Source organism: Aethalodelphis obliquidens, unplaced genomic scaffold (genome assembly GCF_003676395.1).
Source record: "Aethalodelphis obliquidens isolate GAN/ISIS:26980383/991018 unplaced genomic scaffold, ASM367639v1 scaffold61, whole genome shotgun sequence".
In the NCBI taxonomy this organism is placed as follows: Eukaryota; Metazoa; Chordata; class Mammalia; order Artiodactyla; family Delphinidae; genus Aethalodelphis; species Aethalodelphis obliquidens.
In genome coordinates this window covers 3,623,912-3,645,238 of record NW_020838005.1, presented here as the reverse complement: position 1 = coordinate 3,645,238, position 21,327 = coordinate 3,623,912, and the positions used below count along the sequence as shown (strand labels likewise).

The 21,327-nt window shown below is 48.7% G+C and overlaps 1 protein-coding gene across 4 annotated transcripts; it reads left to right on the top strand.

The window, feature by feature from the left end:
• The first annotated feature begins 42 nt into the window (after positions 1–42).
• Positions 43–18,847, top strand: STMN4 (stathmin 4). 4 transcript variants are annotated; one of them, XM_027087971.1, is made up of 6 exons: positions 43–131; positions 12,777–12,872; positions 14,030–14,238; positions 15,054–15,245; positions 15,927–15,980; positions 18,301–18,847. In XM_027087971.1, the coding sequence occupies exons 2-5, from the start codon at positions 12,791–12,793 to the stop codon at positions 15,945–15,947; spliced, it is 504 nt and encodes a 167-aa protein (XP_026943772.1). In that variant the 5' UTR covers positions 43–131; positions 12,777–12,790; the 3' UTR covers positions 15,948–15,980; positions 18,301–18,847. The 4 variants fall into 4 exon arrangements, with proteins under 4 accessions (XP_026943772.1, XP_026943770.1, XP_026943769.1 ...); XM_027087968.1 differs by lacking the exons at positions 43–131; positions 15,927–15,980 and adding exons at positions 11,639–11,651; positions 13,525–13,605 and having other exon boundaries at positions 18,301–18,360; XM_027087969.1 differs by lacking the exons at positions 43–131; positions 15,927–15,980 and adding an exon at positions 11,563–11,651 and having other exon boundaries at positions 18,301–18,405.
• The last annotated feature ends 2,480 nt before the right edge of the window (positions 18,848–21,327 follow it).

Here is a 21,327-nt window from a genome sequence, read left to right as displayed (position 1 = left end):
TGGCCAATCACGGAGCTTGGAGGTGATGTCATGGCAAGAGCTGAGCAGTGGTGCTGATGTGGAGAGAAGCCCAGGGTACCACTAATTGAGGGAGTGAAGAAGGGAGCAGCTCACTTCTAACTGGACTGCAGGTAAGTAGAAATAGAATGCAAATTATTTGAGGCTTTTCAGACAAAAGAAAACAAAAACAAAAACAACCCAGCAGCTGCAGAGAGGAGAAGCAAGGAGTCTGGCATCTATTGTGTTGGTTTTCGGTTTCACTCAATTAAACTTTGTCAAATCCTGGTGGAAACGGGGCGAGGTGAAAAGGATGGTGCCTGGCAGAGGGGCGAGGGTGGGCTCCAGGTGTTTCTTCTATTCTGGAGCTCAGGGGACAGAGGATGGGTGGGAATCGCCAGCGTTTCTTTCAGATCGGATGTCCACTGTGAGTTCTTTCTGCATAAAAACGTTTTGTTGCTGAGGCAGAAAGGTTTTGTTCAGAGTCTGGCTTTCCCCGGAGCGGCTCAGGCCCACCAGAGCGCTTTCAAGCTGGAAGCTGCCCTGTGGTTTACGTTGTCTTTCTCAGCCACAGCTGTTCTGTCTCCTTTTCCCATTTGCATCATCCTTTGCTTTCTCCTCTGTCTGCACTGGGTTACTTTTTTCTCTCGGTTCTAAGGGTACAATGAGATCACCATCTCTTCTCGCTCCGCCCCACCCTGAGGTCAACCTGGTCCTACCTGGGCAGGGATGGCTGGCTGTACTGCTGCGAACTGCTGGAACCCACACCTGCCACACCCTGGTCCCTGCCTGTGACCCAGCCGCCCACCCCTGGTGCTCAGCCCGCCGCCCTGGCCAGGAGTTTAGGCATTGTCCCCACCTCATCCCCAGGAACCAGGGATTTGACAGCCAGTGGCCAGCTCTGTCCCCACGTGGTGGTGCTGCCTTTGTTTTATTCCTCTTGGAAGGCACGGTCAGGTGTGAAGGAGTCTCATTGTCCTGAAAAGGGCAGGTCTCCAGGACCCTCTTGGGTGGCTCAGAAATATCCAGGCAGCACGTGTCGAAATACCTTGTGCAGGGACCCCCGTGTCTCAAGACCAAGAGAGTAGTGGGGGGAGAGGGGGGAGGGACAGCCAGCAGGGTGGCCTGCAGGAGTCCTGCGGGGTGGGTGGGAGGTTGAGAGGGGATGCGGAGGAATCTGTCTCCACTGAGGCTGAGGCTCCCTCTAGGGGGAGGAAGCCTCTCCCACAGGCAGGGAGTCAGGGTGCCGGGGTGGGGGGGGCGGGGGGATGAGATCATCTTTCAGATAAGGAGATAATCTTAGCGCTAGAGCCAGCCGTGAGGGGGCAGAGGGGAAAGGTCTGATCCACAGCTCCACAGAACAGAGCTGGAGTTGCCCGGAGACCCTGACCCACCCTCTAGGGTCAGCCAGACCCCCTCTCCTCAGCTGGCATCACACCCTCACCTTGCCACTGGGAATGATTCTTCCGCCCCTCCTTGAAGCCCACTTATCGCTGCCAGAGCCAGAGCACCTGTCAGCAGGTCCCGGCCCTTCTGGGATCCCCAGCTTCACCTAGGCTGCTTGGGGAACAGGTTTGAAGTGGGCAAGGATCCTCAACTGCTGGATGGATCCGCCACAGAGCACTGTAGGGAGTGAGCTCCCCATCGCTGAAGGCGTCCAAGCAGAAGTTGGATGACCACCCAGCAGGGTAGCTGTAGAGGAGATTTCTGTGTTGTGTTGGAGACTGGACTGGATTAGTGTTTTTCAAACTGCAGGTTGAGACCTGTTAGTGGATTGTGAAATCAATTTTGTGGGTTGTGACTGGTATTTTTTTTAGATAAAATGGGATAAAGTAGAGAAGAAAAAAGTCAAAATGCATCTCATATAGTAATGTTTCCTATACCATTTTTAGTTATATATTCTCAGCTATGTTAAATATAAATATTATGTTTATAAATATATTTAATAAGTGTTATATTTAGAAATAAATATGAATATATTTATGTTTATATTTCAGCTATATATAGGTGTATGTATATATATGTATGTACATATATATACACATATACATATATATGTCAGTATCATGACATATACCTATTGGATCATGATATAAAATGTAGGTCTTTATTGCGGATTTCAGTAAGAAAAAGGATTGAGAGACATTGGGCTAAGTAACCTCTAATTTTCCTAACTATAAGACTGTAAGCCTATGGATAACTCTTATTAGACTGTGAAGTTCATTTAAAATTTAAAAAGATTTTTGACTGTGGTAAAGTACACATAATGTGAAATTTACCAGTTTAGCCATTTTTAAGTGTATCGTTCAGTGACATTAAGTGCTTCACATTGTTGTGCAACCGTCACCACCATTCAACTCCAGAACTTTTTCACTTTCCCAAACTGAAACTCTGCCCCCACTAAACAATAGCTCACCATTCTACTCACCCCCGCAGTCCCTGGCTACCCCCATTCTACTTTCTGTCTATGAATCTGACTACTCTAGGTCCCTCATATAAGTGGAATCATAGTGTTTGTCTTTTTGTGACTGGCTCATTTCACTTAGCTGAATGTCCTCAAGGTTCATCCATGTCATAGACTGTGAACTTCTTACAAGGAGAACTGTTTTGTTCACAAGTGTCCCATGTACAAAATAAGTGCCCAGAGTCCAAGTGTTGTTTTAAATGGAAAACTGTGTCTCTTTAAGGAGAGACTTTGTTCTAAAGGACCCATCAAAGTCAGAGAAGCCTGGTCTAATATCGTCCCTCTTGAGCAGATTGTTGGACAGACATGTTATGGCTGGTGCGGTAGCGGGAGTGTCTTTGCATTTCTTGCTTCCTTATGTATATCTCATTGGGGCTCAATCATAGAAATCCTAGGGCGAAGGGAGATTAGCTGCCTTCTCTCATACAATGAGGCCGCCTTAACCACATTTTCCCTGTGGGACGGAAGCAGGCTGACTGACAAGATTTAAAATAGAGCAATCAAGCCATAAACTGAGATGCAGAGAGCGAGGTCGTGGAACAGGAAACAAGGACATGGCAAAGAAGGAGGGTGAGAGAGAGCTAAAGCCAGACTGTCTACATGAAACCAACCATGTCGAATGGGAAAATCCAGATCTTTTGTGTTCTTGATTGTAAACAATTGGATATCTTAAAAATCAAGAGCATAACCAAAGAAAGGCTTCATTTTTCCTGAACCCCTAAGATCCTCTCTCCAGACCCCCTTGATATCTCCGTATTATTTCCTACTTACCTGGAGAGTATCATTTGGAGATCCAGAATTCCCAGAGATTTTGAAATCATGAGTAGGTAGACAGTTTGGGGGGTGGGGTGGGAAGGAGGATAGAAATTTGGAGGAAAATTCTGAAACATGCAATATGTAATTTTTATAATGCCGTGTAGGGAACCAAACTCTCTCCTTCCCCATCCTACCCCCCTCCCCTTTTATTTTGGCTTGAGAAATAAACATACATCATGTATAATCTAATTTGCTTATTAAATTAGAACTTGCTATATTTAGAGATGTGATAGTCTTGGAAAAGTTTACTTTTTCTGCTTTTCTTTGGGGAAGTGTACGGACCAAAGAAAAAAAAATCTCCCCTGACATTTTAAAAAGCATTTTTCAGCGTTTTACATTTCTGGTCCCAAGAGGAAGACAGGGAGACACACAGATAAAGGTACACCACCCCTGCCTTCTCACACACACCTATCTTGTTTCCCCAGCAAAGCTCGCTGGCCTTTTCCATCAATCCAGACTGATCATTGTGTGTCTACTCTCTCAGGGTCCTGCTGTCCACGGTGGGTGGTGAGAGGCAAGAGGACAGAACAGAAGGGGCAGGCATCTGGCGGGGTGGCCTAATTTATGACAGGGCACAGGCAACCTGAGAGTTCAGAGAACAAACCAGTGAATGTGAGTACAGAGAAAAGAGCTGAGCGCAGACTCGGGGGTAAAAGACCTGGCGGGGAGGGGGATGGGCAGAGTGCAGAGTTAACAGTGGATCATTTGGGTGTCAGTGCCCAGAAATCCAGACCAGGTAGGGAGCAAGGTTCGGACTGAGTATGTGGAAATAGGTGGATAGACTCGGTCTGCTGATGGCCCAAACACAGCTGGGCTATAGATCCCAGGACAGGTCTGTCTGTTTCCTAAACCTGCCACGAAACCAGGTATGTATGGACTCAACAAAGATTCCATGAGTCCCTCCTGGAAAAAAAACTACTTCAGAAGTAGTCTAGCTAATCAAAAAGTTTTATCAAATTAAAGAACTCAAGTACAAAAAAGACAGGCTATTGATAATGATCACCAAGAAAGAAAACACTAGAATTTAGTCATTGTCTAATTATAATCAACACGTTCATAAAGCTGAATGCAAATGTCAGATATCTTGAGGCTGGGGAATAGATCTATTAAATTCATCATTGTATTTCTCCTTAGTACCTCGCCTAGTGCATATAGTAGGTTCTTCATAAATATTTGTTGAATGAATAATGCAAGAAAGAAATCAATAATGATACTCCAGAACTGAAAATCCAAGTCATTGTGACGAAATCATGTTTGTAGGGAAGGGAAGCAGAAGTATGCTAAAACTCTTATCTCATAAAGAAAATTATTAGATACTGTTTTATTCTTCATGTAATGAAATTTACATGCATACCTCACTTTATTGTGCTTCAGAGATATTGCTTTTTTTTTACACACTGAAGGGTTGTGGCAACCCTGTGTTGTCAGATGATGGATAATTATTATTTAACAATAAGTATTTTTTAGACATAATGCTATTGCACATTTAATAGACTACAGGATAGTGTAAACATAACTTTTATATGCACCGGGAAGCCAAAAAATTCATGTGACTTGTTTTATTGCGGCATTCGCTTTGCTGTGGTGGTCTGGAACTGAACTCGCTATGTCTCCAAGGTCTGCCTGTAGACATAAATGATTTTAACTTAAAGATAAAAGCAAGATGTAAAACTTACAAAGCACTGGAGAAGAATGAAAGAACAAAGAAATAAGAGTAATATTGTGAAAGAGAAGGGTCTTGCATTAAGGTAGCTGAATGTTGGGCCAGAAACAAGGCTTTGCTCCTTCTACTTAATCTTGGGAATGACACTGGACCTCTTGGGCCCTCTGAAAAAGGGTGTGAACCGGAAACGCTAAAGATCTCCATGGCTCCTCCCACTTATGGGCAGAGAGCTTGACCCCTGGAAATGTTCACAAATCTATTGCTTGTTCTCTGCTGATGTGAAAATGATTTAATTTACTACACTTGGTAGGTCATGTGTGTGCATTTTAACAGGGACTTTCTGAGGCAATGCCTGACACAAAAGAGTGCTTAATGGTGAGACTGGGCCACCCATGGTTGGGAGGCCCATCTGGCACAGGAAAGCCTTCGTGTGTCCTTCAGCCACATGCCCCAGGCAATCATTCATCTTGCTTACATTTACACTTGGCCTTGTGTCTGAAGAAGTACCATGGAACTTTGATATAAGAAGACTCTGGTTGAAATCCCATCTTTATCATTTTCTACTTATACAACTTTAAGCAAATCAAGTCACCTACCTGAATTGATCATCTGTAAAATGGGTATATTAGTATCTGTTTGATAGGATTTGGAGAGAAAGAAATGATAAAATATATATGCCCAGATTACAACTATGTAAAAATAATAGACATAAAAAGAAAACTAGAAGGAAATGCCAATACCAAAAAGCAGTAAGATGACAGGGATTTGTTTCCTTTTCTCTGTCACATAGATGTTCTGAAATATGATATTAATATGTTTGTAATTAAAACATTATAGATAAAAGGAATAGATGCATATATATATGCACTTGAAAGTGCCTAGTAAACTGTAAAGCACTACAAAATATTCCTGTTGTGACTAGGAGTTAGATTACAGGGACGTGTTCTATATGTTGATGCTTCCAAGTGCTTTGACCCCAGGACCTCACACAGAGCTGGGTTCCAGTCCCTCACACTCCATCCAGCAACCCTGCACAGAAGCCCGTGCCCCTGACTTTTACTTCTACTATATTGACTCTTCTGCATCTATTGAATGGAAAATAAAATTAGCCCAGAAAGTACCATCACTGTGGATTATTTGGGGTTGTCCATTTTGCAGACTTAATTTCCTTCCTCTGGCTTGCCTACAATTAGGAGGGGCTCCTCAGACTTAGGCCACCAGAGCTCTGCACTTGCCAACAGGTGACACCTCCTTATTTCCTGGAAACACCACTTCTAGGAGACGAAGCTGCATTTCTCAGCGTGTTAGGGACTATCTGGGGCTCCCACCATTTCTTCCCTTTGAGGCCTCGGAAGCAAACCTAATGGTGGGGGGAGCGGGGCGGTGATCAGACAAGCACAGTTTCCCAAGGTCAGTTAATGCCAAATGACGGTCAACCCTCAGTATCTGAAGGTTCCACATCCACGGACATGGAGGGCCGACTGTACCACGCCTGGGACTTGAGCGTCCATAGATTCTGGTATCCGTGGGGGTCCTGGAACAGATTCCCCGTGGATCCGGAGGGATGACTATATTCTGCTTTGCCCAGTGTCCGTCTGTGAATCTCAATAGTCCCTTCTTGGCCTGTGCTCTAAAATCTACTCTTTCTCCCCGTAGAACATGGTCCTTGTTACTGCCAGAGAATTGCCAAAGGCTAGCAGAAACTTCCAGAGGCTCCAAATTCCCACCCAGGGGACCCATGTCATTCTTTCATTATTGAAAACCCCTGTGGTTATTTTAGGAACTAGCGGAGGGCTTGGCACAGAATTAAATATTCAATAAATATTGTGGAAGGGATGAAAACCACAATCATGAAAAAATAATTTATCTCCTTTTCTTTTTAAAAACCCAAAGAAGACATAAGGCTGCCAATCAGGGCGAAATAACCAGGTTACTGTATGGACCCGATATGTATGGATAGGATTCTATGACATTTAAGTAGCTCGTGCAGCTTACTTCCGGTGAATATTATAATTTCAACAGGACTTTTAAAAAGACTGATAATTGGCATGAACCTAAAGAGCCAGCTTCCTGTCCTGCTTGGGGCTAAAGCACGTGGGTCAGAACTCAGCGCTTCCACAGCCTGACTCTGTACCAGAGTTCTTTTACTGTCTCTGAACACTCTTGCCAAGGTCCACTCCATTCAAACCATTTAGATGTGCATTAGCTTATTTTCTCTCAAAAACAGTCCACATGAGATGTGACACATCCTGATGGCATTATCTGGGCAGTGTTGGCAGTGACAAATAAAATGCTTGCTCACTTGGGTCGTGTGGGCAGTCAGAGATGCCTCCGGCCAGGCGTGCACACAGTAAAAGGCCACGTGGCATCTGAGAGCTGGATGCTCTTCTCTGTCAGCCACTGGCCACAAGAAGTGATAGCTATTATTGTTGAGGTGATCCTCGGCATCACCATTTCCTCTCTTCCTTTTTTTTTTTTTTTTGCGGTACACGGGCCTCTCACTGTTGCGGTGAGCACTGGGAGCTGAGATGCAGTGAACGAATCATGGATTTGAACCCTGGCTCTGTCACTTATTGAGTGTATTAGTTTCCTGCGGCCGCTGTAACAAATTATCACAAACTTAAAGGCTTCAATCAACAACAAGTCCTTCTCCCGAAGTTCTGATGCCCAGAAGTCCAAAAATGAAGGTGTCAGCAGGGCCTCATTCCCCCAAAAGCTCTAGGGGAGGGTCCTTCCTGCTTCTGCCAGCTTCCAGTGTTCCAGGCATTCCTTGGCTTGTGGCTGCTTCACTCCAACCTCTGTCTCCATCTTTACATGGTCTTCTTCTCTCTGTGTATCTCTCCCCTGAATGTTTCTTTCTTTCTTTTTTTTCTTTTTTTTTTTTTGCGGTACACGGGCCTCTCACTGTTATGGTCTCTCCCGTTGCGGAGCACAGGCTCCGGACGTGCAGGCTCAGCGGCCACGGCTCACGGGCCCAGCCGCTCCACGGCATGTGGGATCTCCCCGGACCGGGGCACGAACCCGGGCCCCTGCATAGGCAGGCGGACTCTCAACCACTGCGCCACCAGGGAAGCCCCTCCCCTGCATGTTTCTTAGAAGGACACTTGTCATTGGATTGAGGTGCCACCCAGATAATACAGAATGATCTCATCTTGAGATCCTTAACTTACTTAAATCTGCAAAGACCCTTTCCAAAGAAAGTCACATTCCCAAATTGCAGGGATTAGGATGTGGACATACCTTACTGGGGGACACCATTCAACCCATTACACTGAGAGACCCTAGAAATGCCACTTAGCCTCTCTGAGCCACAGTTCGCACCTGTATAAAACAGGGATAGTAATTCCTACATCACAAGGTCATGATGAAAAAGTGAAATCATTTGTCACATAGTAGATGCTCTGTAAATACACATGCTTAATGACGCAGATTCCAGCCCTGTGAAGCTGAGAGATCTCAGTTGCAAATCCCTTGGCCATGCATACCTCTGCTCATCTTTTTTTTTTTTTTTTAATTTATTTAACCTTATTTTTTGGTCACACTGCACGGCCTGTGAGATCTTAGTTCGCCAACCAGGGATCAAATCAATGCCCCCTGCATTGGAAGCGTGGAGTCTTAACCACTGGGCCGCCAGGGAAGTCCCCTCTGCCCATCTTTAGGATGTCTCCTCTTCCCAGTCCCATCTTCTTTCTCTGTCTCTCTGACCTGTGCTCTCTACTTGATTCCTCCTACACCTAAAACTCCTAGCATAACATCTTCCATTGACGTGTAGAGAGCACTTAATACATATTTTTCATTCAATCATATCCTGAGGCTAGACTGTTTTTCCCCGAGTCCCCAGGACCATGGAGGAGACAGCAGTTAGCATCCAGTCCTTCCACTGGCCACAAGAGAAGAGCTTATAAGTCAGAAGACCTGGATCCTACAGCCAGCTCTACACCAGCTAGCTGTGTGACCTTAGCTAAGAGTCTTAACATCTCTGAGCCCCAGGTTCTTTATGAAAACCAAAGCTGATGATGCCTGTCTTAACAGCCCAGACCAGCCTCCTGCAAAGATCAACTGGGATAATGTAGGCGACCAGAACTGTAATCAGTAAAGTGCTCCATGAGTGTAGGGTCTTAATTATCATTTCCAGCTCAAGCCAAAGGGTGAGGTCCCTGACTCCAGATACCCACGCCTACAGAAAAAGCCCAGCTCAGTCCCCCTTCTTTCTCAGGGTGCCTTCTCTGCCTCCTCTTTCCTATTTGGACCCCCGCTTCTGATTCATTACCCAGGTTAAGGTCCAAGGCCATGCCCTCTCCTGGCAACGGCTCACTCCCTCTGCCAGTCACCCCATCAATCAGCCTGGACATGAATGGGAGATGGTGTGGAACAGAGCTCATGACCAGGACTGTCGTATCCAGGCACTTAGCCCGCATCCCTGTTTGGGGACTCGCTGGTACTGCCAGGATCAACTTGACTCCGAGGAGAGAGGGCCCATTGTGCTGCATCGGGAGGGGCACGACAGGGGCCTCTGGCTCCAAAGCACAAGAAGAAGAACACAGAGATGCTGCAGGGAACAGAGCCCTTCAAGGTCAGCTGACCTGGTTTCGAATCTCTGCACTTGCACTTTTTAGCTGCGTGACCCTGAGCAAGCCACACAAACCCTCTGAGCCTCCGTTTCCTCACCTGCAAATGGGGACCACAGTCCTTACCTGCAGGGCTGGTGAGGCCTCGGAAGCAGGTGTGTGGTACCCGGTAGCGACCTTGTTGTAAAAAGCAGGGGAAAAGGAACTAATATGTATGAAACGTTCCCTTTTGCTGGACGCTTTTCTCATTTAATTTGTACAACTCTGTGCAGAATTAAGATGGGGCGAGCAAGGCTAGACATGTGGAGTAACCAGTAACATCTACGAGAGAGATGAAGTCTGTCTGACTCCACACTGGCCCAGCCCCACAGCCAGAGCTGAGCCTGCTGCCCCCATCCGCTCCCCTGCCCATCCCCAGCCAGGACAGACCTTGGTCCCCAGAGGGAAAACACCTCAGTAAGCAGGGAAAGGGCTTCTCAGTTGGTCTCAGGGTCCCTCTGGCTCATGGCGCGGCAGGCAGGGAAACTGTGGGCTCATGCCACCCTCTGCTGGCACAGCGGCCACTGAGAGTGGCTGTGTTTGTCAGGGTTCTCCAGAGAGATGGACCAATAGGATCCACATAGAAAGAGAATTATTATGAAGGACTGGCTCATGCAATTACGGAGGCTGAGAAGTCTCACCATCAGAGCTGGCTGCAAGCTGGAGGCCCAGGAAGGCCCGTGGTATAAATCTAGTCCAAGTCTGAAGGCCACAGGGCCAGGAGCTCCCGTGCCTGAGGTCAGGAGAAGACAGACGTCCCAGCTCAAGCAGACAGGGAAGATTCTCCCTTTCTCTGCCTTTCTGTTCTACTCCCTCAATGGATTGGGTGATGCCCACCCACATTGGGGAGGGTCATCTTCTTTACTCAGTCTGTCACGCAAACGTTCATCTCTTCCAGAGACAACCTCACAGACACACCCAAGGATGATGCTGACCAGCTATCTGGGCATCTCTCAGCCCAGTCGAGTTGACACAAAAATTAACCATCGCAGCGGCCAAGGATCAAGTGGTCCCTATGACGGCCACTCACTGCTGGCTATTCCTCACTCCATCAGATAGTAGTTTTCAGGAGATTCCTGTCACCTCCTGTCCCCCCAGACACTCCCCAATCTGCTCCCTCCCTGCCTCTCCTGTTTCGCCTCCTTCACGCTTTCTGGTCCGGCATCAACCAGCTTGAGACCCCATAGACGCCGGGCTTTCTCAGCCTGACTTGCACGTGCTGTTCCCCAGCAGAACGCCCTCCCTGCCGTCTCCTGCTTCATTTCGACTCATCATTCAGCAGTTCCAGGGCTGGTAACATCAGGGGGCCCTTCCTAGCTCCCCAGGCCTTGTGCTGAGTCTGGAGCCCTGTCTCTGAGCTCCCACAGTAATCCCGAATGCGGATTTCCATCTCGGCACGAATCCCATAATGATTACATTATTCCTTAGTATTTGTTTATTCTCATACTCCAGGATTGTCTTAAAGGGGGTCAAGCAGTGCTTAGAACACTGGTTCGGAGCAGGCAGGGGGCAAGAGAGCGAGGGGGAACTGAAGAGGTATCTTGACATCCTCTGTCCAATGTCAGAATGCTCTGGGCAGGAAGGTCCGGGCTGGGTGTAGGGAGGAATTCAGGACACAGAGTTATTTTGCAAATACCTCCCAGGCGATTCTGACTTAGGGTTTGTTTCTCACCTTAACCTTTCCTTCGGACCAGACCACTGAGCTGCACGGGGAGACAGATCAACATGCATTGATACGTTCAGTTTGGGGAAACCCATGTTTGAGTCTCAGGGGGTCTTGCGATTGGGAAACCAATTATGAAACGATAAACTTCTCAATTATGAAATTTTCCAAGTTCAGTGCTTGGAAACTGAACTTGACTGAGTGACGTGGAAGAGGGGGGTCGGTGTTTGGGGAAGGGAGAGTCAGCCTGGAGGTGGGGGCGGATGACGTACCTCCTGGGATTTCCTCCCCAGTTGTGTAAAGACCTTCCTTATGCGAATAACCTGTCAGCTAAAACGATCTGCTTTTCGGATTTGTGACAGTGTCCTGAGCTGGTGGCAGACCTACCCTGACTTTCACTAGGACTCACCTCTCACATTCCAGAAAACATGACCCTCGCGGGTAGGTACAAAAACCGTTTACGTAATGGGGCACTACAGCATAGGGTATTTCTGTACACGCATAGATGTACTTATATGTGCATAGAAGAGATAAAAGGCTGACAGGAAATACACCTAAGGGTTAAAAGAGGTTATCTCTGGATGAGGGGGGGGATCACAGCTGAGCTCTTCTTCCTTTTACTCATCTGCACTTGTTTTTAAAAAAGTCTTTACAATGCCCATGTATTATTTTTGCAGTTAATCCTGTTTTTAATTTGTAAAAGGAAATCAGGGGAGAGTTCAGGGCAGTAGGGATGGGGGAGGGGCCCAGAGGAGGTGGGTTGGACTGGACCCAACAAATCAACTCTAGAGAATTCCCTGGTGGTCCGGTGGCTAAGACTCGGCGCTTGCACTGCTGAGGGCCTGGGTTCGATCCCTAGCCAGGAAACTAAGACCCCACAAGCTGTGCGACGTGGCAAAAAAAAAAAACCCAACAGTTATCAGCTCTAACTCATGACCTCGCAGTTTCCAAATCCTCCCCAAACACTGGGAGACCCCTCCAGCCCTCATGGACACCAACCTCACTGGCTTTGACCACTGCACTGGGACGGTCAGGGAAAGCTCACAGCCTGACCTTGTCACCCAGGGAGAGGCAGGACCACAGGGATGGCAGTGGCCTTCTTTACCTTCAGGGAAGCACTGTCAAGTACTCTGAGAATGGAGTGTGGGTTTCCTCCATCCTGGAGCAAAAGGCACAGAATATCCTGGGCACGTACGGGGACGTAGAAATTGAGGTCCAGGGTGCCGGTGGGGGCGAGGGCACTGGTGCTTGGGGTCCATACCTGCAGGCATTTTGCGTTCAGTACCACAAAGCGAGATGATGTGCTGGAGAGAAGATGGGGGTCTCTGGGTGCCCTGGAAGGCGCAGGTGGACGGAAGTGGGTCCGAATCACACACAGGGATCCTGAACAGAGCTGCTCAGGGCAACATGGGCTGGGTCTCCAACCAAGGGGTGGATTTGGGGGGTTTGGGTGCCTCTGTGGAGCTCGGTGACCCCCCTGCTGCTCAGGCACCCTCACTTGCATGGGTGCTGGCTTCTGAGTCTAGGAAGGGGGTCGCCCTCTTCACCTGTCGGGTGTTTCCACAGCCTACAAAGAGAAGATGAAGGAACTCCCGCTGGTGTCCTTGTTCTGCTCCTGTTTCCTGGCAGACCCCCTGAATAATTCATCCTATAAATATGAAGGTACGTGAGGGTCACAGTCGGAAGAGTAAAGACGGAAGCTTCCTGTAGCTTGCATCCAGGAGGCCAGCACCTCCACCGCAGTTTCCTGAAAATCTACCCCCTACATCGCATTCTCTTTCCCAGAGCCAGTAAACGCCACAGCTGATTCTGAGGGTCTAAGTCCCACGCGAAGGTGGGCGTGGGGCTGCGGCCTGGGGGACCAGACAGCAGCTGGGGGTCTGAGTCAGACCCTCTGCAGAAGGCCCTCGATGTCAGCTTTTGTTCATGTGCTGTGGAGGACGCAGAGGCCGAGTAGACAGGGGGTCTGCCCTCGGGGACACCTAGCCTAGAAGGGGGACAGTCCTGGTGTGAATGAGCCGCCCACAGGTCTCCTCAGTGAAGGGTCGAGAATGCTCTGAGCAGATCCAGATGTGGCAAGGGACTTCCGCTCTTCAGCCGCCCAAGGAGGCTCTGGGATCGCTATGCCACCTGAGCCCTGTGACAGGTCCCAGGACACTGGCAGGGAGCACTGAATGGCCACGTCCTGATTGGAGGTGGTGGTCAGGGCATAGGTCACCTTTAGCTTCCTGGGGCTTCAAAGGAAAGGATGGGTTTGGTCTGGAAATGACAGGTGGGAGTGCTTGGGTCACCTGAGATTGTTTTTTCTGTTTAGGCTGGTGTGGGAGAGAGTGTAGGAGAAAAGATGAAAGCCAGCGGAGAGACAGTACTGACTGGAGAGAAAGAAGAGAGCAGGGTAGGACGGGGCAAGGGGAGAGGTGTCCGAAGGCCGAGCCATCGGATCGGTAGCGGGGCGAGGAGTGGATGGGAGGTGGGTGGTAAGTAAACGCCTCAGTGTGTGCCAATATAAGCCAGAGCTCAGCCACCGGAGGAACCTTGTCAGAAGCAGAAGCAAAGCCAGTTGCTACAGCCATTACTAGAAATCCCTTATCCTGGGGCCCCTGCTCGCAGAGTCTGAGAGCTTCCTGTGGCCACCAGCTCCTTCAGCCCCATCAGGGCCCAGCGACGTTCGGTGCCATGTGTAGGACAGACCCAGAACCCTGGTCATTGGTCTGCCTTGGGGACCTCAGCCTCCCATGTATGTGTGCATGTGTGCATGCTTTAGGGGGGGCCCCATATGGCCTTCAGGGGGTGAGCAGCCCCTTTTCTGCTCTCTGTAGCAGACACGGTGGACCTGAACTGGTGTGTAATTTCCGACATGGAAGTCATCGAGCTGAACAAATGCACCTCTGGCCAGTCCTTTGAAGTCATCCTGAAGCCACCCTCCTTTGATGGGGTGCCCGAGTTCAATGCCTCCCTCCCCCGGAGGCGAGACCCATCGCTGGAAGAAATCCAGAAGAAACTGGAAGCGGCTGAAGAGCGAAGGAAGGTCGGTGCTGTCCCTTCTTCCCCTCTGTCTGAGCATGAGGGGGAAGATGTTGAGGAAGACAGGTGGTGGCTCTGAGCTGGGGGTCAGGTCACCACCAACCTATAGGTATTTAGGCAGCTCTTCCAGGTACCGCGCAGAGAATGAGACACCATTGAGGGAAACAAAGAAGGAAAAGCCCCAGGTCTCTAGGAGTTTGGTTAGGGGGATAAGTCACTGAATTACATAACTCCCAGAGGGGACCTTATCGTGACAAGGTAAGACATTGACCAACACTAAGGATTTAGGGAAAGGCTAGACAATTAAGGAAAGGGGTCCTTAATTGGGGGAGGGGGAAGAAGGTCATGGCATGGTATACCTTCACCCCTTGGCGTGCCTTCCTCGCTTTCTACGGATTCTTATGGCCCAACTCTTATGCCATTTCTGCGTAAGCTTTCCTTCATATTTGAAGCTGAAAATTACCACCCTTGAATTCCTATAGCACTTCTTTTCTCTCTCTCAAGGCATATGTCGCATGCTAGCCTGGGTTAGAGTTATTTATACATTCTTGTCTCTAGTAGACTGTTTTCTTTCCCAAGTTGCTGGAATAGTGCCTGCTACTTAGTATCTGGTCACTCCATATTTGTGAATGAATGAAAAAGAGGACCGAGGGTCCAGTGGGAGAATCCAGGAAGTGTCCTCGCTTCCTGCCAATGGGCCAGGCAACCAGGCTCAGGGAGGCGTGTGTTCTGAGCGTGGAGCTCTTAAGTCGTGATGCTAAAAACACACCCTGGCATGCTCACCTTCAAGGGCCTCTTTCTCCCTCCATGCTCCACTAGTACCAGGAAGCTGAGCTTCTGAAGCACCTGGCAGAGAAGCGAGAACATGAGCGGGAGGTGATCCAAAAAGCCATTGAGGAAAACAACAACTTCATCAAGATGGCAAAGGAAAAACTGGCTCAGAAGATGGAGTCCAACAAGGAGAACCGGGAGGCCCACCTTGCCGCCATGTTGGAACGGCTGCAAGAGAAGGTAAGTGGTCTTGGATCAGAGAGGAGACTCTTGGGACCTGTTCCTCCTTCCACGGCAAGTATAATGGACACGCAGACCATTTCAGGGAGCAGGCAGCCTCAGGCGAGAATTCTGTTAGGCTGGATCCTTAGAGAGTTCCAAGGGATGACTGGGGAAGTCACAGGCAAGAGAAATGAACCAAGCTTTGGAGTTCCTTGGGTGACATGCTGCCCAGCTACACAACTGAAGTTTCTTATTGTCTGAGGGAGATCAGACCTCTTATCTTCTAGAGAAAGCCTGCCTAACGCAGGGGAGTAGGGATGAACGAGCAGTTATACATTCCTGGCTTCATCCTTGAATGGACCGATTTGACTTAATGAAAGATGCTGACTTGAGCTCTTGGCTCTAAGCCAAGGGCATGATGCGCTGAGTTGCCCACTGAGCAGGAAACACAATCCTCTCCAAATCTCTTGATATGGACTGAGTGAGTCACTGGTCTTTCCAATATTCTGCCTCTTGTCAATAAACCAAATGGTGTCGCCTGAAGATGAGAAACGTGAGAGACTGGGGTTGGTCCCACGTGTCAGTGGAATAACAGCCCGTTCTGCTGAGAACATGCTGGCCTCGTTTCCTGAGTCCCAAGGCTGCCCCAGTTTCTCCTGCGGCTCCTGGGAGAGCTCCAGCTCTGTGTTTTATTTCCAGGCGCCGCCTGCTGCGCGGTGACTCCCGGGACCCGATCGGTGGCCTCGTCCCATGGTGAGCTGCGTGGTCCCCGCTCCTTTCTGCCCAACCACCTAGAGTCTCAGGCCCTTGGCAAAGCTACTAGAAAGACCTGGTTTCTTCACAGGGGATTTGGATGTTGTGTAGGCCCTGCAGCTGGCCAGCATGTGGCAGGTCCTCCGCTCTCTTTCTCCATCCTTCTAGGGGCAGCAAGGCCTCCATCAAGTATCACATGGGAGGGAAGTGTTCCGGGTCTGATTTCAGGCTTCCCCAGTTATTGAGGGATGGGTAGGAGTAAACTCTTGCAGGAAAAAAAAAAAAACTTAGGGATTGGGATAGGATGGGGCATGGGTTCTTAGGCTAAACCCAAGGGAAATATTGAGGCTAGAGCCATGATATGGCATTTGAAAAACTGCAAAACACTTTTATTTCATCATACCCCTATCCTCACAATGAGGTAAGCAGGATGGGTGTTATCCTTATTTTACTGATGAGGAAACCATGTTAGAGAAGGTCAAATGACTTGTCCAGGGTCACACAGCCACTAAGCAGTGGAGCTGGGACTACAGCCCAGTTCTTTGGATATGAGGCCAGGTGGCTCTTTCTTTCTTTCCTTCTTTCTTTTTTTTTAAATTTGGCCATGCCATGTGGCATGTGGGATCTTAGTTCCCCGGCCAGGTATCAAAGCCGCAGTCCCTGCATTGGAAGCACGGAATCTTAACCACTTGACCACCAGGGAAGTCCCAGGTGGCTCTTTCAATGCTTGTTTCAGGGAGACCAGCCCACAATCATCCTGCCGGCCTTTTGGCAGACAGGGAGCCACTGGAGGCCAAGGAAAGGGAGTCCAGAAACCTAGGGTTCTGTTCAGTGAGCTCACTTGGGAATAGATGTAGATTCTGAGCTGGAGAGATGGGGAAGGTCCACAGTCTGGAGGAAGCGCTTTGGAAGTGAGATAAGCCTTAAAGAAGCAAGATGTCAGAGCAGACATCTGCATGAGCATCACTCCTCTGGAATCTTGACCACTCTTCACCTTTGCCCAACGATGAAGACAGGAGGTGGGATGAGAGACAGGTGTGTGCTCTGCCCCAGGCCAGGGACACCTATAACGATGTCTCTTTGTCAGTACTTGTGTGAATCACTGGCCATCCGCACCAGACTCACTTGGTGTAAAGTTTAAAACTACAGATACCTGGACCCTACTCCAGACCTACCAATCCCGGCTCTCTAGGGATGGTGCCTGAGGACCTCAGTTTAACAAGTTTCTCAGGTCATGCTGACGAACAGCAAGGTTGAGAACCACTGCTAGACGTACCACTCCCCACATTTTCCCCAGGGACGTGGAAAGTTCTAGGGCCTCTCCAGGGACAGATCTGTAGTTTAAGGTACATCCTGGGACCCTGGGCTGCCTCAGTGGGTCTCCCCCAGGCGGATCCATACCTGGGTGTGATGATATCTGGGTGGATGCCGGGCTCTGGCAGAGAGAGGATTTACTGAGCACCTACCGTGCACAAGGTACCATATGAGGAACTGAGAGATACAAAGAGGAAAAGGCGTGCTCCCTGCCCACAAGGAGGACCTAGACGTCTTCACCATGAGCAGGGATGTAAGGTAGACCGAGATAAGCCCTAGAAGTGAACACTAAAATCACAGAATTCTAGAGGTAAAAGAGCTTCCCATCCATGCCCCTCCCTTATAATACCAGAGAACTGAGCCTGACGGGTGAAGTGAGCTGGTCAAAGACACACGGCTGATGGGCGTTTGAAGTCAGATCCTATCATTTGGTTTGATGATGCTGGCGCACGAAAGAGGATTCTTTTACCACACTTACAAAAAAAAGCCACTTTGTGGGGCTGGACATTTCCAGAAGTTCTTTAGTCGATTTATACTTTACACGCCCTCACCTTTCGTCAGGGGGCTTAAGACAACCCTCACTAAGGAGATGGACGGGAAACACAGGGCAGTCCAGCTGCCTGTGTGCAGGGGCCGCCTGCAGTGAGCTCCACCTGCTCTTCTGGCACAAGCTACACGGAGCTACTACTCCTTCCATTAAGTCAAGCAGTGTAATCAGTGCAGCCCCCAGACGGCCAGGTAAGGGCGGTGGAGACTGGTGGTCCCTGCCAGGTGGGTTCCCCCAGGGAGGCTGTGTCTAGTCAACGAGCATCCAGGGGCCCCACCAGCAGGCTCGTTCACCTGCGACCTTCTGCCCCTTCTCAGGACGCCTTTGCAGACCCTGCTCGTCACTTCCTGTGGTGGCCAGTGGTGGCCACACTCTTTGCTTTGGCTCTCCTGCCCCTCGGCCTCCCTTTATCCTGGGGAAGCCCGTGTGACCTGTCCTTTTCCCTCCCTTCCTTCCCAGGACAAGCACGCGGAGGAGGTGCGGAAAAACAAGGAGCTGAAGGAGGAGGCCTCCCGGTAAAGCCCAGAGGCAAAGAAGTTTCCAGAACGGCCGGACAGCTCCAGCGGCTCCGCAGTTCCCGAGGCAGCCTCGCCCGCCGCTGGCTGCTCTCCCAGCACTGGGGTTTGGGGGGAGGGGGGTGGCCAGGGGCGTTTCCTCTGCTTTTGGTGTTTGTACGTGTTAAGAATTGACCTGTGAAGCCATCCTATTTGTTTCAGGGGAACAATGATGGGGTGGGAGAGGGGAGAAAAGGAGCGAGGTTTGGAAAGGGAGATAGAGGAGGACTCGTGGGCATTTGCTACCCAGCCCAGGGCAAGTCCTCAGCTTTTCTTCACAGTGAGCATCCGGGCACCGCCTTGAGGGAAGTTAAAATCAGGCGGTAGAATTCCGACTGAAGGGCGGAGTCCTGGGTGGAGCGAGGGCTGCAGGGCGTGGCCAGAGACGCCAGCAGGGGGTGGGGGTGGGGTCCTGCGGCTGGGGGATGTCTGAGAGTGTGTGTGTGTGTGTGTGTGTGTGTGTGTGTGTGTGTGTGTGTGTGTGTGCGCGCGCGCGCGTGCGTGTGTGCGTGCGTGCGTGTGTGTGTGTGTGTGTGTGTTTTAACCATCATCTTTTGATCATCATGACCAATAATGAAACATTTACTCCAAGTCTCCGGTTTTTTATTTCTTGAATTTGTCCTTTGTGTAATTGATAGAATGTTCTTGAATTTGGTTTCTGCCCATCAGGTGCCAGATGCCCCTTTTATTCCTTAGTTGGACCATCAGAGTATCTGAGGTGCTGGGTGAGGAGGGTTGAAACACGCCAGCCTTCCTTTTACCACCCTGCCCCCCGCCCCCCATCCCCCGCTTGTGGGCTGCCCCGTGTTGGACTGAGTGCACTGAATTGGTAAGAAAACATCCAATTTCCCTTTGCATGGACTGACATTCTAATGTGGTCCCCAAGATGCAGAGTAAGAAGGAAGTCCTCACTTTAGGGGTGTGGGATGCTAGGTGGTCACAAACAGCGAGCTAGTGAGGAAATAAAACGTTTGTTAGGGGAAAGCAGAGGGGATCATTTCAGATCCAGCAGTCATCCCTTTATCCAGAACGCCAAACCACGGCTGGGAAAGGAGTCTCCCTCCTCCTATCCCTGCAAACAGGAGTGGGGTGGGGGCAGCCTGTGTGAACAGGATCCCAGGGCACCTCCCCACCCTGCCCCTCACACTGTAGTTTTGTACAGCTTTGTAAATAAATCGTTTGGTATTGCTATCCCCTCTGCCCCCACTAGTGGTACTGCAATTTAGCTTCATTTTAGAATAGGATAACAGGAGGGATCAGAGATGATGATGATGATGATGATGATGGTGGTGGCAGCTAACACATGGGCAACATTTACTAGATGCCTGACAATTTTCTGAGTCAGTATATATATATATATATATATATATATATATATATATACTCACTTAATCCTCACAACAACTCTATTATCCCATTTTGCAGACAAGGCAACTGAGGCTTAGAAAGGTTAAGTAACTTGCCCAAGGCCACACAGGTTGTAAGTGAGAGAACAAAGATGTCAATTCTGGTGTTTTGCTTCCAGAGTCCAAGTTCTTAGCTCCTGCACTGTGCTGCTTCTCAACACTCTCGAACTAGGATATGTCTTAGGACAGTGTTCCTCAGACTGCGAGTTGTAACTCATTGGATTGTGAAATCAACTTAGTGTGTGCCACCCAAATTTAAGTTTTTAAGTTTTTAAAAATAGGAACAGAAGAGAATTTAAATGGAAACGGAAATAGAAAATAACATATCAAAGTGATTCCAGGCAGTAATGGAGATATTGTTTTATGGAAATTGTATTTCAATTTTATATTTGTATGTAAGTTCCAGGTCATAGCATAAGATGTATTTTTTTTAACTTTTTATTTTATATTGGAGTACAGTTGATTAACAATGTCATGTTAGTTTCAGGTGTACAGCAAAGTGATTCAGTTATACATATACATGTTATCTATTCTTTTTCAAATTCTTTGCTCAATATTATATAACAACCTAAGTGGGAAAAGAAGATGCATTTATTACTAGAAGTTGCAGTCAAACCTTTGGAAAGTCACTGCCCTAGAATGAATAAGGAGCCCAAAGCTGTAACCCCAGGGGCTTCGGAAACCTGCTGTGCTTGAGAAAGTGAGAGGCTGTGACCATACCATCAGGAACTGTCTGCTTCTGGGGACTTCCCTGGTGGCGCAGTGGTTAAGAATCCGCCCGCCAATGCAGGGGACACAGGTTCGAGCCCTGCTGAGGGAAGATCCCACATGCCGCAGAGCAACTAAGCCCGTGCGCCACAACTACTGAGCCTGCGCTCTAGAGCTGCGAGCCACAACTACTGGGCCCATGTGCCACAACTACTGAAGCCGTGTGCTTAGAGCCCATGCTCTGCAACAAGAGAAGCCATCGCAATGAGAAACCTGCACACCGTAACAAAGAGTAGCCCCTGCTCACCGCAACTAGAGAAAACCCACGTGCAGCAACAAAGACCCAATGCAGCCAAAAATAAATAAATAAACTAATTAATAAAAAAAATTAAAAAAAAAGAACTGTCTGCTTCTGAGTAAAAGGAGACAAGAGTGACCTCAAGGGTCTATTCCCACAAATGTATCCCACCAGCTTCTTCATCTTTTCATTGGAATACCCGAGGTCAAGAGGAAGGTCCATTCCCACCACCCTCTTTCACCAAACTGCTGCACTTCCCATTCATTCCCTGATAAACCCTGTTGATCCACACCTCCATTGTTTGCACATTTAGGTTCCCTTGCTTAAGTTGCTCTTCCCTGCCTGGTTGAATTAATTCCTATGCATTCTTTTAAACTCAGTTTAGATATTAAGTTCCCTGACTCTGCCAATACTTCTGTACCTCTTAGATGTTTTGATTACTGTATAATTATATTTACCTATCTTTCTCAGATGTTAGACTTGAAATTCCTTGAAAACAGAAACTAGTTTTATTAATCTT

What these genes read in the sequence shown, in the direction of transcription:
- STMN4 (XM_027087968.1), top strand. An exon ending in TTCATCCTATAAATATGAAG is followed by an intron (nt 12,873 to 13,524) that starts GTACGTGAGGGT and finishes TTTTCTGTTTAG; the next exon opens with GCTGGTGTGGGAGAGAGTGT. An exon ending in TGGAACGGCTGCAAGAGAAG is followed by an intron (nt 15,246 to 18,300) that starts GTAAGTGGTCTT and finishes CTTCCTTCCCAG; the next exon opens with GACAAGCACGCGGAGGAGGT.